Source organism: Lygodium microphyllum, chromosome 8, assembly GCF_053477565.2.
Source record: "Lygodium microphyllum isolate KBCC chromosome 8, Lygodium_microphyllum_v1.1.10, whole genome shotgun sequence".
In the NCBI taxonomy this organism is placed as follows: domain Eukaryota; kingdom Viridiplantae; phylum Streptophyta; class Polypodiopsida; order Schizaeales; family Lygodiaceae; genus Lygodium; species Lygodium microphyllum.
In genome coordinates, this window is record NC_141142.1 from 3,070,920 (window position 1) to 3,089,064 (window position 18,145).

The window sequence follows — 18,145 nt, forward strand, 5'->3', positions numbered from 1 at the left end:
GCATGTTTGCCATAAATACAATGATCACAGTGCTCAAAATCAGCATAACGAAGACAAGGCAAGTAACTCAAATGAGAAAGCACTTTCATTCCAGTTTGACTCATGTGTCCCAACCGGCCATGCCACAAAGAAACGCTTGGGTGCTCGGTCACGGCAACAACATGGTCACACACACTAGATATATGAAGTGGATACAAAGTATCACTCTTGCAACCTCTGGCAATAACCCTACATCCCTTACAGATCTTACATTTTCCATCACCAAAGGTGGTATGAAAACTATCATCATCTAGTTGCCCTGTGCTAATCAAGCTCTTCTTGAGCTGAGGTACATGCCGTACATGCTGAAGTGTAAAGACAGAGCCATGCTGAAATTGTAACTGCACACTGCCAATACCTGTAATCTCACATGCATAGTTGTCCCCAAGATGGACAACACCATGTAGACCTCTTGTATAGGCGGAGAACCACTCACGATGAGGGGTGACATGAAAGGAAGCACCTGAATCGAGAATCTAGGTATGCATGTCATTATGTGTATCTGCAAGTAAAGCATGTGCACCAAAGTGTGAAGAGACAAGGAGTACGTCACTCCCATTGTCACTGTCATGAGTGACTACATTCACCTCTTCAATTTTGACACTGCTCTTCTTAGGTTGACTGTCCTTCTTCTGTTCCTTGCTATCATCTGTCTTTTTGCTTTTTCCTTTCTCTTTCTTCCATTTGTAGCAATCACGTTTAAAGTGACCCTTCTTGCCACAGTGATGACATTCAACATCTTTGCCATGTGATTTACTGCGTCCCTTGCTATCATATTTGCCCTTTTGTTGTGATCTGCCCCTAGTATGCAAAGCATTGGAAGACTTATTGGATGCATTGTTCTGCTGATTCATCTCTTCCATAAGTAGAGCACTCTCTACATTAGCATACAAAAGGATCACATTAGAATTGCTCATAACAGTCCTGAATGTATCCCAACTCTCTGGTAGAGTGCAAAGCAAGAAAGTAGCCTTAAATTCCTCATCAATCATGAACTTCAAGGCAACCAGTTGGCTGAAAATGGAGTTAAACTCACTCAAGTGAATAGACATTGCTGTACCCTCTTTCATACGCAAATCCATAAGCTTTTTCAGCCAATACACTTTGCTTGCAGCACTCTTTTGTGCATATAGTTCTTCCAGTCTAGTCCATATAGCATATGCAAAATCCAAACCTTCAATGTTGAACAACAAGGCATTAGAAATCGATAGCTGTATGGTTGATCATGTAAGCTCATTTAACTCATCCCAATCGTCCTGTTCCATGTCCGTGGGCTTTGTCCCTTTGGTTTTGATCGGCCTTGCGTGCTTCTTTTGCAACAGGATATTGTAGCACTGCTTTTGCCAAACTGCAAAGTTATGTGCGCCTTCAAGGTTCTTTATGTGCATCAGATTACTGCTTTCATTGCTGCCAGCCTTGATTTGCAGCCCAAATGTGACAAAAAAAAGCAAATGCAGGCCCAAAACTGTCACCCAAGTGACCAAGGTATAAACAAGTACCGATTAGCAATAAATGACCACGCAGAAGCACAGATTTCAGATCTGTAAATAAATTTTCAGAAGCACCAAACCATTTGCTTCTGTATTCCACAGTTGATTACAGCCATTACATGTGAAATCCCAAAATTTCAACTGCAATTTCTATTGTACATGTACCCACGGGCATAATATTTGACACGAACTGTCAAAAGCCTCAAAATTTTGTGCTCAAAACATCAAGCACACATCTACATTTTCTCTGTCATGCATAGAACAGGCCAATTTTGCCAAAATAGAGAAATTTCAGCAAAACCCCCAAATTTTACTAGGTATTGATGTCCAAATTGCGCACATAATTATGAGGTTGACACTTCAAGAGTAGCTAGAGCAGCCTCAGATCATGATGATGATCTTTGATTTAGTTTACTTATCATGAGTCTCATGATACATGACCAATGTACAATGTATTGTATATGATATTATGATCATTGATGACAGTGTGACACTTGGGCTGTTGTGCCATGCCGATATTGTGTTTGTACTTGCAGTCTTGCAGTTGCCCTTTGGGCTATTTTGGCATGCCACATTTTGCTTTAGTCTAGAGATTAGACTTTATATTTGTAGTCTTTTTTGGGGCAATGAGCATGTTCTTTCAAAGATTAGACTTCATATTTGTAATCTTTAAGTTTTTTGGCAATGGTACCATAGGCACTTTCTTTCAGCTTAGACTTTAAAGTTTAGTTCATTGTTCATTGTTTTATCATTTATGGCATTTGTATTATGCATTTTATAATTGAATAGCTTACGTCTTGAGCCTTGTAAGTTACAATTCAATTTCTAATGAGTAGTTTAGAATTATGCATGATATCTTAAAGTTAAAACTTAAAATGATTTATCCTTGTGGATTATATACCTTGGTTTTTACACTCCAGAGTCCACATGGGTTATGAGTGAAATATTACAAAATTTTCATGAATTTTAATTTTTTAAATGCCGTTCGCATTTCCACGTCTCCGTTCCCTAGGTTTGGCATCCCCATCGTCGTCGCTGTCCCGGTTCTCTAGGTTTGGCGTCCCCGTCGCCGTCGCCGTCCCGGTTCTCTAGGGTTGGCGTCCCCGTCGCCGTCGCCGTCCCAGTTCTCTAGGTTTGGCGTCCCCGTCGCCATCGCCGTCCCCGTTCCCCGTTCCCGTTCCCGTTCTCGTTCCTCGTTTCATGTTTCTATTCACCCAACACATCACAAAACAATATAAGCTTACCCATCTACTTAAGGGTGTCGATGACGAGGTAAAATAGGTGATGAAGTATCCATGTGATGAAGGAGGATGGTGGTGTGGTAACAACAACCGTCGGTGGAAAAAACTTAGGATCTACTCAAGTGGTGCTCTGCACAATGAGATGCAAAGTATGCTACACGTTGAAGAATGCTCATGCAGCAGGTGCCACTTGGACAGTGTTCCTCATGGGAAAATTGTTCACTTGCCCAAGCGCCCTAGTACAAAGATGATGAAATTATGTAATGCAAAGGGGAAGGTAGAGTAGGGGGGAGAAGCCGATGTCGAAGACAGTGTGGAAGCGTGCAGGATACCAAGAAGGGTAGGAACCCCCTCTCAATCTAGATGTAGATGCCGAAGAAGGAAGAGGAGTCTGATGTCGGTCTTCATATAGGGCTGAGAAGCATAAGAAATGAAAGAAGATGAAGTGGATGAAGCACCCCGTTGGAAGAGCAAGGTAGAAGTCATCGCCATGATAGCATCGAGAGAGATGCTGCACGATCTGCATGGAAGGGGAAGCCGCCATGCTAAAAGAAGAGCAAGCTCTCCTAGGATGATGAAACCATGAAAGGAACGATCCGTATCCCTACGTCTCTAGCCTAAGTAAGACCAAAGCAATCTACAACTTAGCCCTACACTGAAAGACAAAACCCTGCAAAAGAGATGAGAATGTGCAAACACAGAGATTAGTGGCGAGATGCTCCAAATCAAAACATAACAAAAAGAAAATCTAACTGAAAATAAATGCAATGAATGTGTATGTGTGTGAGTAAATGCAGTGGAAGACAAAAGAATAGAAAAGCTAAGGACAATGAATTCTATGGGTCCGACTCTAAGAGTGCGAAAAATGAATGCTAGACTGACCTAGGGTATCTGAAAGGACCTAGAGACATGCTAGTCTAAGAAGGTAGCCACATTGCGTACATCCAATAGCAGGGCTTTGCCAAGGGAACACCTGACGAGGTGGAGAGGAAGGTGAGATGGATGCATGAAGTGCAACAGGATTGGAACTTGTAGAGCAATCAGCTAAAGAGATGGACTGTAGAGGTTGTACTCGAGCCACACGTCCAGTAGCAACAACGGGTGTTGAAGGAGTAGATGAAGTAGGAGTGGAAGGCGTAGCCCCGCTAGACTGTGTAGTTGTAGCGGTGTGCCGAGGCTTTTTAGGGGGAAGACCTTGGGCCTTGGAGTGACACTCCTCGTCCACATGGCTTGCTCTCTAGTAGTGTGTGCAAAAACGGTTTTTCTTAGGGAGTTGCTGCCAAATAGGTCTAGATTCTTTGGTTCCATGTGAGGAAGAGGAGTCACCCTTTGATTGGGTTGCCTTCGCATCTTGCGAGTTCTTGCCACTGGTTCTTTTTCCTCTCGAAGAAGAGGCAACCAATCCCCTCTTGCTCTGAATGAGGCTGCGATGAGGATTTCTTGTGGATCTGATCATGTAGCCTTGCATGATGCAAGAACTGACACTCAAAACTCGTAGAAGGTTGGCAATCGAGGTTGGGAGATGATGTGTTGAATGTAATTGAAGTACTTTTCGGGCAACTTATTCAAGAAGAATGTAACTTGATTGTGATCTGACTTTGGAGGGCGAGTAGTAGCGAACTCGGCAAGTAACCGCCTATATTCAGCGAGCTTCATCCCCTTCCTTAATAGAGAACTCTTGAAGCTCAAAGTCAAGATTGATGCGCCGAGTACGATCTCGAGCCACATAGTGTTTGAGAAGGTGACTCCAACGCTTTGACGCGAGCGGGAAGTGCTGCAATTGAGAGTGAAACTCAGTAAGCAATCCCTGCATCAGCTCGACATTGGTTGTGGCATTGCGGGCTCTCCATTGACAGATGTAGTCAGGGTGAGCTAGTCGAGGGTTCGGCATATGCTCTAGACAAATGACGAGGTCCCAAAGACCCCGAGACACAAGCACTTGTTGCATGAAATTCGACCAAGTGGTGAAATTTGACCCGTTAAAACGTGTCTTATCCATGAAGGCATTCTTGGCCGTTGCAATAGAAGTGGTAGTGCTTGGAGATGGATAGTGTAAAAAAGAATAGTGTCAGTAGGATGGGGGAGTGGAGTACACTTGGGAATGGGCCCTAGAGTGCCCACCAGGCATGCGGATAGTGTGCAAGGTGGATCCATAGGTAGGGATGGGCTGACTAGGCATGGGTATGGTAGCCACATGAGCAACCCAAGGAGGTGGAATGGGAACAAGGGGAGCAAAAGATGGGAATCCCTGCGTACGTGGAACCCAAGGAGAGGGTGAAGATGCACCATAAGCTAAGGATGGAAACCCTTGCGTTTGAGTGGTCATGTGAGATGTGAAGCTGGGGTTAGTGAGGGGGATTCCCATCACAGTCAACCTAGGAGCTATGGGTGTGCTCATTTGGTGAGAGGCACTGTTTTAAAGGGTAGCATTTCCCCTAACGAAGTACTATGGTGCAAAGAGGTAGAGAATGGGGTAGAGAAGGAGAAGGTTCTAGGAGTGGAGATGGAAGATCCAACCCCTAGGGTGTGTGATGCAGATGTAGAGTGTAATCTAAGGTTTTGGAAAGATGATGAGAGGTGATCAAGGTGTGATATAGAAGAGGGTGTGAAGAAAACTGATAGGGTTTGCACTGAGGACACACAGAGTGTATGACGATGACAGAAACACAAAGAGACAGACACAGACATAGACACAGAGGGCAAAACTCAAACCCTAAATGCAAAACTCAAAAACTCAAATCCTAAACGCAAAACTCAAAACTCAAACACAAACAGAAGAAGGGAGAGAGAGAACACAACTCTAAAGTGAATGAATGCTGTAAATGAATGTAAGAGTGTATAGTGTGCTCAAGGGCAGAGCAATGTCGGAGTGTGACGTCCACTGGAGACGGATCCCAAGTCTGTGACCACCAATCGAAGTGTGGGAGTGCTGAATAGTGAATGGCAACAGATTGGTCACCAAAACTCAGCAGTCTGGAGGCTGGAAACTGGTAAATGCAGAAGTGTACCACCGATCAGAGGCTGGAAACTGTGCACAGGCTGTTGTAAACAGCAAGCTGAAATAGTGTTTGATGAGGCTGGCGATGATTGGATGATCAGATTGCAGTAGATGATGATGTTGCCAGCAGCTAGCGTCAGCGTGGATGAAGGCGTTAGCAGCAGGAGCAAACACGGATGGAGTGGCAACAGTCTCGAGGGCTAGACAGCCATGTGGGAGGAGGCTGATGGCTGAAATCTGCACAGACAGAATGAATTTGAATGGGGGCAGCTTGTCTATTTATAGATATGGAAGGGCGCCCCAAAAATTAGGGTTTCCATTGAACTCTCTCGAACCGCTCCCCGTTTTAGGGTTTTCATTGAACTCTCTCGAACCGCTCCCCGTTTTAGGGTTTACTCTAGAAGAGCATTTTTTAGTGTGTTTTGGTACTGTTTAAGAGGCTAATCAGCAAGTAATGCATGTTTTAGCTCAACAGAGGGTGGGATGGGAGGGAAGTGAGAAGTGTGTGTGACATGCTCAAATGAAACAAAAGCTGTAGATGTACTTGAATTCCGTTTGCTTCGTGAGCCCCCTCTATTAAAGTTCACATACACAAAGCCATCCAGATCTTGCACCTCAAAAGAAAAAATAGGCGAGAGTTTTGATTCATGCAACTCAAAAGGATTGTACAAACTTGACATTGGACCTTGCTAAGATGATGAAGATGGATCGCGAGACGTTCCAAATGCTGTATGTTCTCTATGATTGGAGAAGTGGCCAGCCTCACCAACCAGTTCGAATGTGGTAGCAAAGCTTGTAGGAGAGGTGTAAACATCAGTGTAATTGTTATGATGGTACTCCTCAAAGTCCTCCTTTGTTATGTTAGTGAAATCTGGAATAGGAGTAGAAAAAGAAGGTGAAGGTGAAAGTGGAGTGTCATCCTCCTCACCGAGTCCATAATGTCGTCTCAAGGCCTCCAATGACGGAGAAGCCTGATAGGACATCATAGGAGCTAGAGAAGGAGGTGTTTGGGACATTGTGATTCGGTTATAAGTCGTATTTAGACAAAGACTAGCTCTCCACAATATCCGCAGGATACTCTTTACAAGAGCATTGGCTCTAATACCATGTGAAGAAAACTGCTGGGGTTTGCACTGAGGAAACACAGTGCACGACCACGACAGAAACACAAAGAGACAGACATAGACATAGAGGGCAAAACTCAAACCCTAAACGCAAAACTCAAAACTCAAAACACAGAAACACAAACAGAAGAAGGGAGAGAGAGAACACAACTTTGAAGTGAATGAATGCTGTAAATGAATGTAAGAGTGTATAGTGTGCTCATGGGCAATGCAATGTTGGAGAGTGACGTCCACGCGGGACAGATCCCAAGTTTGTGATCACCAGTCGGAGTGTGAAGAGAGAGGAAATTGCAAAACGCTGACACCAGGGGCTGCGAGAGTTAGAGATGACAACTGCAGAAGGTAGAGATGATGCCAGGCGGCTCCAGGAAGGTGCAAACGCAAGCTGTAGGATGTCGCCTGATGGTGGAGATGCTGGTGATGGCAGCTGGAGGCCAAATGCAGCCTGGGAGATAGCGCCAGACAATGGGCGACAGCTGGAAGAAGACGCCAGGGCATTGCGAAGTTGGAGGGAGAGGTGGTAGCAGTCGCGAAGGCTGGACAGCCACGTGGAGGTAGATTGATGGTTGCAATCTGCACTAGAGAGTGTGAAACCTGCACAGACGGAATAAGGCTGAATGGGGGCAGCCTGTCTATTTATAGATGTAGAAGGGTGCCCCAAAAATTAGGGTTTTTGGGAGATCACTGAAACTCTCTCGGACCGCTCCCCTTTTTAGGGTTTTTCATTAAGTAAGTGTGTTTTGGGGCTGTTTAAGAATGCTAATCAGCTGAAAAGTGTGTTTTAGCTCAACAGATGCCTTGATAGTCCCTAGAAGGAAAAGGAAGTAGAAGAATGTAATTTTGGTCCAGAAACAGGCATGTTCCTCGGTTTCAGGTTGTTATACTATTTACTGCTACTGCTTTATTGTCGTCAGACGAGGGAAGAAGCACGATAAGAATGACGGTTTTGACAAAAGGATTCGATGGTGATGACCGGCTGTTTTGCAGCCATGATGCAGTTTTGGGTACTTCTTAGGGCTGATTTCTGCAGAACAGCAAATGTGCACATACTATGGCACTTCTGTTTTCCGCTCTTTTGCGGACTCATGGACAAGCATAGGCTGCATTTGCATCTCAGAAGCAGCTGAGTGTATAGTTATTGAAAAAGATTGGCAAATGCAATAGGGTGCTTGCACATTCTTCATGCTCTATTTGGCCAAAAACGACTCACGTAGTTTTCAATGGTGGCTCTGTTATACCATCCTCTCTTTTTTTTGGAACTGTTGAACCTTCCTTTTACCAAATGTACTTCCATAAGATGTCTCTCTTTTTTTTGGTGTGGGGTGAGATGGGCTTACCCCTTCTAAGGTTTCCCACCAGTGAGAAGTAATTTAAAAGAAGTGTGCATTGAGATTTCTTTTTCTCCATTTGAATGTGTGATAGTTTCTATGGTAAGAGGAAACTCTCCTGTAAACTTTTGTTTTATTTTTTGCACAGCAAGCAAATTTTCAGTTGTCATTCTTGAGCCAGTTTTCAGTACGTTGATTTTGTCAATTTCTACTATGCCAAATACTCTGATCTTGCCAACTTTTGTCTTGACAGCATAAAGTAGTGGCACTAGAAGTTCGACCGAGCTTACTTTCTGGGCAAGTAGATGGAGTTCATATATCAAGTGTTGTCAGGGTTAGTCTGTCTTCCACCAAAATTTGGAAAGTTTGGAGTTCATATATCAAGTGTTGTCAGGGTTAGTTTGTCTTTCACCCAAATTTGGAAAGTTTAAACATGATCTGTTGCACTCATGAGCTCCTTCATTGATTTGTTACAAAAGGCCTGACATTGTGTTAGGCACATTGAATGTGCACAGATAAACATGCATTGAAAGTATTATGGAATCTTACATTTGGACGTTTTCAATGGTGGGCCAATCATCATTAAGCAAGACATCGCGGACAGTAGTGTGGCATTAGAGTTGGCACAGCAAGAATTCCTGTGTCAGCCTTTCATTAGTTATTGTCTGTTTTTGGCTTTCTTGAGAAACATAATGCTTCCAACTCCAAGAAGCAAGTCTCATTGGGGTTACAGTTTGGCTTTGTTATTTGTATGACTCAAATTCAGATTCTGTTATCAGTAACAGAGATGCTCTGACGAGTCTCCTTCGCTAATGTGGGTTTGTTGTCCATTTTTTCCTGACCCCTCCATCTTTGCAGATGAGCCTACCCTAGAGGTGTATAATAACCTACTTCCTCTCCACTCGCCACATCTGCTTGAGGAGAAGCAGCTTTTACATGGTTCAAAACTGACTTTATAATGAGTTGCTCCTTTAAGATCCTGAGCACATGCTTTGTTATGCCTTTACAACATCGGCTACCTGGCTTTTCTCATCAAGTCATGATGAGGTATGCAAGGTTGACCACCAGCTGCCTAATATGTGCCACATCAACAGATTCGACACTTAAGAAGATTGACATCTTGGTAGGGCCTAGCATAGGCATAGGTTTTAATTGTACAGATAGAAACTCCCCAACAATATTTCAGATCTTATCAAAAACTTGCCCGATCTATTTCTTCCATTTTGGTACCCAATAATAATGTAAGGCACTTAGATTTCAGGTCCAAGTCCTTAGACAGGCTACCCTTTTGCACTTAATTTGGGTTTTACACTTTCATAAACTTATGCATTGTACCAAATGCATAAATTGACAAACCTGAGGGAAAGCTTCTCAAAGGAGTGACACTGAGAAAGTCTATTTGTTGATACTCAATAAAAAGGATGTGCTGCTGTTTGGACAACTTGACTCAAAAACTTGCATGGGCATTCTTAGGCTTTGGCATAGTTTGAATACACTTTCAAAGTGGCCTATATCCCCATTTTTTTTGAGGGATGTCTACTATGTAAGCTGGTGAGAGGCTATTCACTTCGAAAAAATAACCAAATCCTTTAGAGTTGTGCTCTCTAGTGTTATCAGTCCTTGTTGCTTTTGTTCCTTTCCTAGATATGGCTCAAACCTATTCTTCAGCTTCATAATTGATTCAATACTTCTAACCAATGCTTAAATAAAATAAAATAAAACAAAACCAACGAAACATCATTTGGCCTCTCACTAACTCACAAAAAGGCACAAAACAAGAAACAACAGAGGCAAGGGAACTCCAGTGGAGGAATGCACTTCTACAAATCATATGTATAGTGTGGTACAACCCTGAGTAATTTGGCATACTGTTCACTTAGATTAGTAAGTTCACAGGATTATATGGTGGGCAATGTAGTTGACAGTTTAGCAGTGTTGCTGTTGTAAGAGTGGCTTTGTTGACCTAGCATCACTAATAAACTTCAATTTCAGAAACTTAAAAGTTGTAACTTCCCAAATGAATATTTTGTTAGCGTGGAAAGTGGGACAGAAAGTCTGAAAGACAATACTGGAGTAAGCTAGTTCATTAACCAACCTTCTTCCTCTAATATCCAATTTCCAACAACAGGTAAGAGTCTATTAGAACAATTGCATGTGCTTTTAGTGGGAAAAGCCCTGTTTTAGGAACACAAGGAGAGCTGTAGTGGGATCAGGGCAGAGGACTCTCTGTCTTTGTTTTTCTTTCTGCTCATTTTGACACAATTTCAATTAAGTTAGACCAGTTTGGCGTAGTCACATGGAACAGGGAATGGGGAATGGGAATGAGGAATGCAACTGAAACAAGGAGGCCCCATTCCGGGAATGTGGAGGAAATGGGACATTAAAAAATAGATAAATTTAGAATTTTCCATGATATGATGTGTTGTATGAGATTGAAGGAGATGGGAAGCAACTTGTTTAGAAACAAAATGACTTGATCATCGTTTGACTTGGTAAGCTAGTGCTGGCAAACTCGACAATTAGACACCTATACTTGTAAAAGTTGATGAGACAACTCCAATGATCTGATGCAAGTCAAAGTGCTGTTATTGAGAGTAAAATTTTTGAATTACAGCTGCTGCTCTAATCATTGGGGCTTCAATTAATGGGCATGGTCCCTGAGGTGGCTGAGAAACTCTATTTTCTGCTGCACATTAGGGTTCTGACAGCATTGGCATTGCTATCCACCTTCAAACTGCAAGGAATTGCTGAGAATGACTGAGCAAAATGTCAAAGAGATGAAAAATGGCTGAGTAGAGAGAAAATTCTGATTTTGTCACCGGAAGTGGCTCCAATCAGCAGCTGTCCAGTGCCAAACTATCCGACCGTCTCTTGCTGCCCAAGGCCAAGAAAATGCTGTTGCCTGCCCTTGAGCAGCATACAAATGCTATCGCCTGCTGATTGACAGCCTCCTGGGGCTGTTGCCTGTTGAGATATTTGCAATCACACCTACTTCAGTCCCTTTGTGAGGAGCAGTGAGGGCTCAGGACCAGAATCCCATATGCACAGCAGGAGAAAATACCACCACTCAAATCCTATAAAGCATTGTACTTGCACTCTTTTTCTAATGCAATGATAGTACTCTTTTCTTTCCAGTAAAGTGTCATGTCATTGTCAATACACAAGATTGTGTTTATGAGTCCAAGTCACAATCTTGGAACCTAATTCACTTGTGTAACAATTTTTCTTAGTCAGGATCAATGTCTTCATGAGTTTCTTTTTCCTCTTTCAACCTCCATAGCTTTCGCATCTGCCATGCTCTAGATCCAGCGTATTTCACATGGTATCAGAGCTCAGCTGAGCATGGCCCAACTCTCCTTTCACTTCTCTCAGCTCCTTTCCATCTCTACTCTCAGTTTGAGTACTAGATCCTATCTCCAACTTCATTTGCATTCCTACCTTCAATGAAGCTTCCATAACAGCCATAGCCAACAATACCCTGTTAGCTTGAAGCTTTCATATCTCTCTTCACAAGCCAAATCTCTCTGAACGTCCTTCTAGAGAAGTGTTTCTCTACTTCCAGAGCTCCTCCTGGCACCTCAATCATTAAGATTGGGCAACTATAGCTTCAACATTGCCTCTTTTCAGAGTCACTGCCATAACTGTGTCTGTGGACAGCACTTACCTACCTCTGTTGGAGCAGCCATATCTCATCAAACAGGCCATATCTCTTCGAGCTTTCTTCTCGAGAGTTGTTCTTGAGGTCAAGGCGCAACTTATTGGCACAAAAATCAAGGAGATTGATGCATATAATGCCCGGCATTTGCATTTTCTCAAATCTGGGCTCAATTTTGACAGTGACCACTTGGAAGGCTTAGATCTCTCAACTCGGGCAAAATGAGTACAAACCTTCTTAGGAGGAGTTAGATCCATTAGTGAGGGTCCTCCATCTCAAAGGGTTTGAGCAGATTCGACTTGTGGAGCTCGTGGGAGCTCATTTACTAGTCACTGGTCCCTGTTTTGACAGGACAGTCATAGCCAAATTTCACCAAGCTAAAAAATCTCATTCTTTTCTCTCTTCTGCCATTGGAACAACCCATTGCCACTCAGACTCAAAGGTCCCAGTATCAAATCAAGAAGGGGAAGATCTGGATCTTAAAGAACTTGAAGGATTTTTGCAGGTTTAAAAGACTCAGGGAAGAAACATAGTGCCTATTGACACTCATTTTTAGTGATCTAAACACTTGTGTCTCTTGACACATCTCAACCAACTCTTTTGCTGCTTAAATTTAATAAGTCTGAAGTTGATTTGTTGCTGGTCTCTCAAGTCAAACATGGGCAAAGATTCTCCAACTGCCCATTTTAAAGGAGTCGGGTTTCATACCTAGCAGACCTGCATCAAACTGATCCTGATGAAGAAGGGCCTCCGGGCCATTACCATTGGAAAAGAAAAGAAGCCTCGTGATGCGGATCTTGCTATCACTTGGCAAAAGAACGATGATAAGGCTTAAGCTATTATCAAACTGGAGCTAGACGATAGCTATATCCACCATGTGGATAATTGTGAGACTTCACAGGATACATGGAAGAGACTTGACACTTTGTTCGGTGTATAATCTAAATCATCAAAGTATGGTCTCTTGATTGAGTTTTTCAGGCTTGAAATGAAGTCTAGCACATCACTTGCCACATATCTAAATTACATGGAAGGACTTCTAACCCAACTTGCGGGAATCAACATCAAAATGGAAGAAGATGTTTGCATCGGTGTTTTACTTAAGAGCTTGCCTCATGAATATAATAATGTATTAACAACTCTAATTAATATGCCAAACCCTGAACTTGTTGATATCCAGGCATCATTGTTAGAGGAGGAAAAGAAGCTAAAAACTAAGGAAGAACCAAGTATCTCTAGAGATGAGTATGCATTATATGTTGGCAACAGGTACAAAGGCAAGAAGGATTAGCTCTTCTGTGATTTCTATAAAAGGACCGGACACATCGAGAAGTTCTGCCACGCTAGAAAGAGGTTCCAAAATGCCTATCTAGTTGCATTCAAAGAAGAAGAAGAAGACAGAGAAAAGAAAGAAGAAGAAGAAGACCACTAGGAGAAGGACAAATCTCATCAGTCCTTCTATTCAGATAGACTTTTTTAGCTGTGTATTTTCTAGCCCTAATGCCTTAGACATAAACTTGTAAACTCCTCAGTTATCCTTGTACTACAGCCTCTGTACACTTTGTGAGGCCCCTACTACAGCCTCTGGATGTCCATCATGTTTGTGGTACCCACACTTAGCCTTTTCTGCGATAGTCTCTGGTGTTTTGCCATGTTTATGGTGTGCCCACACTTTGCAGGTGTTGCTTTCATTGAAGCCTCTACACACTTTGTACTTTTGGTTGTGATTGAGGAGGGGTGTTGAGATATTTGCAATCACACCTACTTCAGTCCCTTTGTGAGGAGCATGTGAGGAGCAGTGAGGGCTCAAGACCAGAATCCCATATGCACAATAGGAGAAAGCACCACCACTCAAATCCTATAAAGCATTGTACTTGCACTCTTTTTCTAATGCAATGATAGTACTCTTTTCTTTCTAGTAAAGTGTCATGTCACTGTCAATACACAAGATTGTGTTTATGAGTTCAAATCTCAATCTTGGAACCTAATTCACTTGTGTAACAATTTGTCCTAGTCGGGGTCAATGTCTTCATGAGTTTCTTTTTTCTCTTTCAACCTCCATAGCTTTTGTATTTGCCATGCTCTATATCCCGCGTATTTCACATTGCCTACAGCCTGAAGCCTCTTGTTAGCCGACGCTTGGTTTCTTGTCGCTCCTCATGGCTGGAATCCACTCTCTCAGTGGCTGCCCACCTCTAGAATGGCCAATCTTAGCCTCCATGAGCCCCCAAACAGCCTTCCCTTAGTTTGCACGGTAGGTTCTCTCCTTGGCTGCGAAGTGGCATAACTTCTAAATCAAAACTTAGCCTTGTCCTTGCCCATTAATTTACTTGTGCCCATCCATATTTAATGTGCTAAGCCCATTGGACTCAAAATTTATTTAAATTTCCATTTTAATTTTTGTTTGAGCCACATGATCATTGATACCACAAGTCATTTCAATTGTCCATTTAATAATCTTGGTCATAACTAGCACCAGGTACACCCACAAGTACCACAAGTATTTGTCTAGTATAACTTAATATAACTTTTGCCATTCTTGCCTACTATGTAACTTGAGATTTTGGACTTGTCACCTTGACTTAACTGACTTGCACTTCACATGTACACCTCATAAGTGCACAACTTAATAATGCCAAAGCTAAACATAAAAAATACATGTACTCGTGACAAACCTCCGCCTTGAAATCCTTGTAATTATCCTCGATTGCATTGCAATTTAGCAAAAGAAGGAGTACTTAATTGGAAAAAGCCGAAGGCACAATAGTCAAACAATGAATCATAATTGCTATCAAAGCCACATGGGATACATTCATAAACTATGTGTCAAATGAGTAGTAAGGCATAAACCAACTTCAAATTATGTCGTATTCTTAGGAGTCAGGGACATCACATAGCATTGTTGTCCAACAAAGCTCAGCTGAAAACATTAGACATCCAATGCAAATGTATAGTCTTAGAGTCATAATGAAAATGAGGGCAGGCTAAGGGAGATGTTGATGTGTTTCGTCCACTAGAGATGGATCTCAAGTGCAATAGCCTCTAATCAGAGCCAGGTATGATGAAAAAAAAGTGTTGAAAATGCAAAAACGACTTGTTGTAGATGAAGATAGCATCAATAAGTTGGAGCAAAATGTACCCTATAGGAGTTGCCAGGTTGAAGGGCAATAGATGGAGATGAACACATAGTAAGATGAATGAGGTGTCTAATGGATGGAGGCTAGGAAGAATTGGGGTAACATGCAAAACAAGGGATGAGATTGAGTGGTGGGTAGCTTATCTATTTGTAGATGAGTGGATCCTCCCAAATTAGGGTTTGTAAGTGTTGGAAGAACGTGATAAATGACAATACTTTGAGCTATCCAGCTTGAATAATTTACCACCATGAAATATAAAAGATAATGAAAGTGAGAAAGAGAAAAAGAGAAAAGAGGCGACACCATGTTAAGAGGGGAATCAACCCCTCTTTTTTTCCAAGGTTTTATTGAAATAAACCATGGGTACAAAGTGTTTGAACCATACATGATGGGCTGATTTACTGAAGTTCAAAAATCAGGGTTTTGAAACCCTAATTTCCGTTTATTTTGAGTACCAGGTTGATTTTCTCTTTAGTTCTTGGACTTGATGAAGCTAAATAGAAAATGCTTCTTGAACGAGTGATAGATAGGAGAGTACAAAACATGTGACGGAAATTTCAACATCGGAGCTTATTGGAAATGAAGAGAGAGACCTCCAATGTATAGGTGTGCGCAAAAGTGGAAAGTAAAGCTATAGATAGCAAGTGTTGTTGAAAATGACAAGTGTAGGGACCCTTGTTTTTTTCAAAATAATAGATGTCCTTTAATGCTCAGACTTGATCAACAAGCCAAGTAGAAAGTGTTTCTTGGATGAGTGATAGATAGGAGAATACAAAGCATGTGGTTGAAATTTCAGCATTAGAGCTTGTTCGAAATGAAAATAGAGATATGCATTATATAGATGTGGGGCTTGGGTGCTCCAAAGTGGAAAGTAGAGGCTACAAACGACAAGTATTGAGCCAAATGACGAGTGTAGGGATGCTTTTCTTTTTCAAAATTGCACATGTTTTTATTCTAGATGCCACATGTTAATTTTCTCAAGAAAGAAGCTTCTAAGCCTTCTACTCTAAAAATCTCTCAAAATGATAAAAAAATTGAGATAGTTATTGAAGATTAAATTTGTTCCTTGTGAAATTCTAGAGCCTTTGATGTGAATAGAGTTTTCATTTGAATAATGACAAAAAATAGTAGACCCCTAAATTTTTAGGACTCACTAATTTTGGATTTAGAAGAGCTTAATTGTATAGGTTCATTGATTCATGGTTTGGTTTTTTTGATCATGAGCATCTAATTTCACTTTCTAAAACCACTCATTATGTAGGCTTCTAGTCAATGTGACCATCCGAGTGAAAAAGTCTTAGTCATTTGAGCTTTTTGTTCAGTGTCTCTAGTTGGAAAATTATTTATTTTTCCTAACCCTTTTATAAAGATAATGATGATTATGCAATGAAACCTTTCTTCTCAAGTAGGGTGGTCAATAACTTGATTAAGCACTAATTATAGCAAGTATAAAATTCACGTAAATTAAAAATGCACACTTTACGACTTTAATTGGACAACCGGTTGGCCCCAAAATTGGCCCCTTGTGGTATTTCTCTATCTTATATTGCAAATGGAAGGAGTACAAGTGAGATCCTATGATCTTCTCCACTAATCCAAGTGCCTCTTGTTGTCAAAACTGACCAGCAAGCCTCCAAACCAATTTGTCCATTGGTTTGCTCGAGAACTGGCCTTCACCTTGCTTCTTGAAAGACAAATTTAACCCAAATCTAATATTGGCTGGCTGGCCTCTTGAATCTCTGCGAAATTCCTTAATTTTAGTTGCTTGAATTTAAGTCCTAGGCTCTTAATTCTAAGCATGCATCTTGAGGCGTTTGTAGAACTGGTCTATGGTGGTTGCAAATTACGTCAACAACATCTCCTTACTCTCTAACAGCCTTCTCTCTCACAATGGCTGGAATAAACTTCCACGTGTTACCAGATACGTCAGTTCATGGTCGACGAGTCTGTGCATGTCAATGGGCTAGGGCACCAGGATATTATCCTAATTATTTAGGCATTTTTCTTGGCATTTTATGATGGTCAATCTAGCATTTATTGCTGGCCGGCTTGACATGATTATGGCCTTATTTTTGCCTATTCATTTAGGCTTCTTCTTCACATTCATTATTATGATCATTCATCACACGATTGGTTTTGGTGGAGGGAGAGGAACATGTGCCATTGCCTTCACAGCCAGTGACTCACATTGGTTTTGTACTCTCATATCTTGGTATATGGGTTCTGTTTCCCGAGTATCTCCTTGCTTCTGAGTTCCTTGTGTTGTGTTCTTTTCTTTTGTAGTGCTTCTCTTTCTCTTTTTCTTTATTTCTTGTGTACAATAGTCTATTACAACAGTTTTCCACATGCTTCCATCACTGCATCCACTTCTGTCATGGTACTAGATTGCAAGATCATTGTTCCTATTGCTGTTTTACATTGTTTCAAGTCTAAGTTTTGGCTTTTTTGCTGCTGATTGTACCTATTTCTGATTGCTGCGATTGATTTTTCAGCATGAGTGACTGATCAGCACCTGCGTTTTACTAATCAGCAGCTGCGTTTTAGCTGCTTGCTCCTGGCAAGGCTAGGCGATCGTATTTTCAGTCTGGTTTTGGTTATTTTTGGTCTGTCTTCTCACTGTGTGGCACACTGTTCAGCTTCAGAGAGGGTTCATGTGGATTTGATTGTCGTGTTCTCATCACTACACTGTAGTTATTGTTGATCTTTTCTCTATGTGCTCTCTTTATTGCTTGGAACTTGTGTAATCCTGGTGAGTTTGTACTTTTGGCATACTTTTCTCCCTAAAGATTCTTTGTCTTTCTTCATCTTCTATGTATCTCCCTCATTATGGCTCCTCCGGCATCTCCTCCTGATGGTTAGCATACAAATATTCTCTACTCATCTACAAGTGTTATGTTCGAGACTTGCTATGTTTTGCTTCAGATTTGTGTGAGGATGCCATCTCTTAGTACTTCAGATGTTCCAATTTGTGAGAGGGATGTGAGGAGATAGTGCATGGATCTGTTAGCCTGCTTGTGTTAGTCATGTCAGTTTGTCATCTCCTGGTTGTGAGCTCTGCCAGTTTAGGTGCATTTTCTTTATTTGTTAGCTTTCTATGTGCATTCCTAGGCTAGTTATTGCTTTTCACAATTTG

General features: G+C 41.7%; 1 protein-coding gene across 7 annotated transcripts in view; it reads left to right on the forward strand.

Annotated features, from left to right (window-relative positions):
* Nucleotides 1-18,145, forward strand: part of LOC148031903 (uncharacterized) — a 79,264-nt gene that overhangs the window by 14,531 nt on the left and 46,588 nt on the right. For 5 of the 7 annotated variants that reach the window (XM_087682475.1, XM_087682476.1, XM_087682479.1 and 2 more), the window contains exon 2: nucleotides 8,474-8,554. The exons of the other annotated variants lie outside the window; for them this stretch is intronic. In XM_087682475.1, the coding sequence (XP_087538601.1) occupies nucleotides 8,474-8,554 (81 nt within the window). The remainder of the gene's footprint in view (nucleotides 1-8,473; nucleotides 8,555-18,145) is intronic. 7 annotated transcript variants of the gene reach the window in all.